General features: G+C 46.8%; 1 protein-coding gene across 1 annotated transcript; it reads left to right on the plus strand.

The window, feature by feature from the left end:
• Positions 1 to 838: 838 nt before the first annotated feature.
• Positions 839 to 2,539, plus strand: LOC143103816 (potassium voltage-gated channel subfamily A member 10). The gene has a single exon (XM_076267652.1). It carries the CDS (start codon positions 839 to 841, stop codon positions 2,537 to 2,539), a length of 1,701 nt encoding a protein of 566 aa, XP_076123767.1.
• The last annotated feature ends 1,850 nt before the right edge of the window (positions 2,540 to 4,389 follow it).

Consider the following 4,389-nt stretch of genomic DNA (forward strand, 5'->3'; position numbering starts at 1 on the left):
TCATTTCCAGGCTATTTGCTACGATATTTACCTGCTATGCCTTCTGTTGTCATGGACAGTTACAGGAATCCACGTCATTCGTTTATCGTTGCTTCAATCCTACCCACGTTATCTCCAGAGTTTGTATGATAAGTTTGTCAGTCAGTTTCAGCCTCTCCTCTAGCTCCTCTACACCCGTTGGGATTTATTACGTTTTGTTACATTTTGTTACACTTTAGAATTGGAGAAGACAAAGGGGGCCTCTGCATGGATGTAAGAGCAGTACGATGTGCTCAATTATTTAGGCTAGCTCCAGAGTAGGCTAATGACGCCGCGGATACGGACACGCCGTTTATTATTATTGATTATCATTATTATTATTATTATTAGGAGGCCCCTCATTGGTCGAGGCCCCTGGGCTGAAGCCCAGGTAAGCCCCTGCATTAAGGCGCCAGTGTAAGTCAAATACATATACGAAAAAAGTTTAAAATATGGAAAAGGTCAGGCTGATGTTTTCTTGTTTTGTCTTGTGTTTGTAGTTATGAAACGCTGCTTCAGTCACAGATCTGTGTTTTGTCTTTTTTGTAGCCAAACTAGAACATTATGTAGTTTTAATCAAATATGGCATAGTCCGGCTGATTTTGTCTTATTTGTGTTTTGTGTTCACAGATCTGAGAAAGAAGAGAGATCTGGAGAAGGGGAGAGATTGCTACCCTTGTCATTGGCCCTGCCTGGATGCTAGCTGATCCAGTGCACCCTTCCCCATTGGCTTGACTGTGGGTGTCCCCCCCCCCCCCTCAATTGCCTCATCACCCTGGGTTAGGCAGCACTCTCGGTCCCTGGGGAGGGCAGGGCGGCTATGGAGGTCCCGCTGGTAAACTTCGAAAACCTAGATGACATCGGCCTCAACATGGGTGACCCCAGCGACTCGGGGTATCCCACCTCACCTACCTCAGACGTGCCTGACCACCACGGGGTGACCAATCGCGTGATTGCATCGGCCTCGAGCTCCCCTCAGAGGCGGCAGCCCGCGGGCCAGCAGCAGGTGGGCTTCTCTCCGAGCACGACGCCTGTCCTGAAAAAACGGGGCAACTCCAGCTGCAACAGCCTCATCTCCAACTGGAAGGTCCTCATGCACAGCGAAGGCAGCCCCAACGACAGCGTCTTCAGCAAGGCTGCAAAGGACTTCTGCGATGACGTGTTCGGAGAGAAGCAGAGCTTTAAACAGGAGGATGGAGAGCAGAAGGTTGTCATCAACGTGTCAGGTATGAAGTACGAGACGCAGCTCAAAACCCTGAGCCAGTTCCCAGACTCGCTTCTTGGTGATCCGAAGAAGAGGATGTACCATTTTGACCCGATGAAGAACGAATACTTTTTTGACCGCAACCGGCCTGCCTTTGATGGAATTCTATACTTTTATCAATCCGGTGGCAAGATCCGAAGACCCGCGAACGTTCCATTGGAAATATTTGCTGATGAGATTATTTTCTACGAGCTTGGTGCGGATGCTATTGAACAGTTTCGAGAGGAAGAAGGTTTGGTAAAGGAGCCTGAGGCAGCCCTACCTACCAAGGAGATCCACAAGCAGTTCTGGCTGTTGTTTGAGTATCCAGAAAGTTCCAGTGCAGCTCGGCTAGTGGCATTGGTGTCCGTCACTGTTATCACAATCTCAATTGTTGTCTTCTGCTTGGAGACATTACCGGAATTCCGTGATGACGTGGACCGTACTGTCCAGGGTCCCCAGGGCAACCGAACTGATGCTGATGGTGTCCTCCTCCCACCAAGCGTGGCACCCAAAACCCTTGCCCAAACGTTCTCTGACCCTTTCTTCATCATAGAGACGATCTGCATCATCTGGTTCATCTTCGAGCTGAGTGTGCGGTTTGTCTGTTGTCCCAGCAAGAGAAAGTTCTTCAACAACATGATGAACGTCATCGATATCTTCTCCATCGTCCCCTATTTCATCACCCTGGCAACGGACCTGCTGACCTCGCCGGACGACGAGTCCGCTGGGCAAAACATGTCTCTGGCCATCCTGAGGGTCATCCGCTTGGTGAGGGTCTTCCGAATTTTCAAGCTGTCGCGGCACTCCAAAGGACTCCAGATCTTGGGTTGGACCTTGAGGGCCAGCTTGAGGGAGCTTGGCCTGCTCATGTTCTTCCTGTTCATCGGAGTCATCCTCTTCTCCAGTGCCATTTACTTTGCCGAAGTCGACGAGCCTGACACAGCATTCGTCAGCATCCCAGAGGGCTTTTGGTGGGCAGTGGTAACTATGACTACCGTCGGCTACGGTGACATGACCCCAATCACGTTGGGGGGCAAGATGGTGGGCACCCTGTGTGCCATTGCTGGCGTGCTGACTATCGCTCTCCCCGTGCCTGTCATTGTCTCCAACTTCAACTACTTCTACAACAGGGAGACAGAACAAGGAGATAAGCACATCATGGATAGTGTCGAGGCGGCTGCACAGAGATCCAATGAGGCGAACAAATGCGACAGCAACGTCTCACTGGACAAGAGCAACGGGAACTGGGCAACTGAGAAGAATGGCATGCCCTGAGTTACAGTACATCAAACGAAAAAGCACCTAAAAGAGACATAAAACGTAACGCTATTCTAAATGACAGCTGCAACAACCCCCTCAACTATGCTGCATTAGTTTATACTCAGTATCTTCCACATTGGAAATGTGGATGGAGAGACTTGCGCAGAGACCGAGACAGTTCTTTTGCACTTACTGTAGGATTTGCTTGGGACAGGCACAACAGACAGACTAGGGTCTGGTGTGCCTGTCAACTGGTTTGCTCTTACCCTAGCAGCTGAAGTGTAACCCCATGGATGGCAATGACCATGGATCTAAAACCTAGCCGAATAAATGTAGAAGTAAACAAAGACTTGGACATATGATGTTCGCCTGTCACCTGGACATATGATGTTTGAAACATGGACAAAAAATGCTGGAGAGACGAATGACTCCCCCCCCCCCCCCCCAATATAGTGGTACAGATAGCATCAGCTCAGTAATACTTAGAGTGAAGACACATAGGCAAGCACTGGCTACATGCATTTAGCACTTTACAGTCTAAGCACTAAAAAATGAATGCACTTTAATTAGCAAATAAGCTCACATAATTAAATCATTAGCTTTGTCGACTGCGGCAGATATCCAGTTTGTCTGGTCCCAGCGCATTTGAATAGGCTCCTGGCTCTGTCCGGCCCTCCTGTAAAACACACGCTTCAGCCGGTTGCCATTTTGGCAGGAAGCTCAGAGCTTGATGGAATGACTAAATTTGCAATTTGTCAAGTTCCCAACTGCCCTCTATACGTACCAACACAATTAATTAGAGTCCATCAGCTATGCAAGAAGTCTACTACCAGCCTCACTGGGATCAGATGCATTCTGGGAAGACGAAACCCCTGAGAGGGGGGCAGCCAGAGGGTCATCATATATGATAAATAACATTATTATTCATTTAAAAAGGAGAAGCCATGCTTCTAGTCCAGAATGCCCAATAGATCTTAGAAGTATTAGCTGAAGAAAACTGATGCATGTTTTACTGGTTTATTTATCATAAAACAATGTACTGTACCTAAAACAACAGTGCACTCCTAGACCACAATAAACCATATGGTTCATAACATCACTTTTTATATGTGCGTACAACACACACACACACACTCACTCTCTTTCTCTCTCTCTCTCTCTCTCTCTCTCACACACACACACACACACACACACACACACACACACACACACACACACACATACGCACACAGCATATAGCACATGGTAATCAAATGCATGTTAGAGTTAAGGTATACATTTAACTGAGAGTGAGAACAATTGCTATACCTCAGAAAACAAAACAAAACAACAAAAGCAAAAGCTATGTTGCAGGGCCTAAGACATGTCTCCTAACAGCTATAGAAAACAATTAGCAATAATGTCATCCCATTATTCAAAAAATATTTCATTATACACTAAATAAGGGTACGCACTTACTGTATATATTTTATGTATGTTTATTTATGACATTGAGAGTGCCTTTTATTAAATATGTACTCTGTTTATGCTGGCCTATGACCCTGTATGATGCATGATCAGCAGGGATAGTGTGGGCAAACAAAACATACACACACACACACTCACACACACACACACACACACACACACATACACACACACACACACACACACACACACACACACACACACACATGCACACGCACACACACACACACACACACACACACACACACACATACACACACAACACACACCCATGCACCCCCACACACACATGTTTATAGCAATACCTGTCAAATCTGGGGAAAATCATTAAAGGTCACCAATTCATCAGATTTCAGATACTTCACCTTCTACAGAGGCATCACCTTTACCTGTGAGAT

Source organism: Alosa pseudoharengus, unplaced genomic scaffold (genome assembly GCF_046254945.1).
Source record: "Alosa pseudoharengus isolate Yale_2024_CS ecotype anadromous, Long Island Sound unplaced genomic scaffold, YU_APseudo_1.1 YU_APseudo_1.1_scf_5, whole genome shotgun sequence".
Lineage (NCBI taxonomy): Eukaryota > Metazoa > Chordata > Actinopteri > Clupeiformes > Clupeidae > Alosa > Alosa pseudoharengus.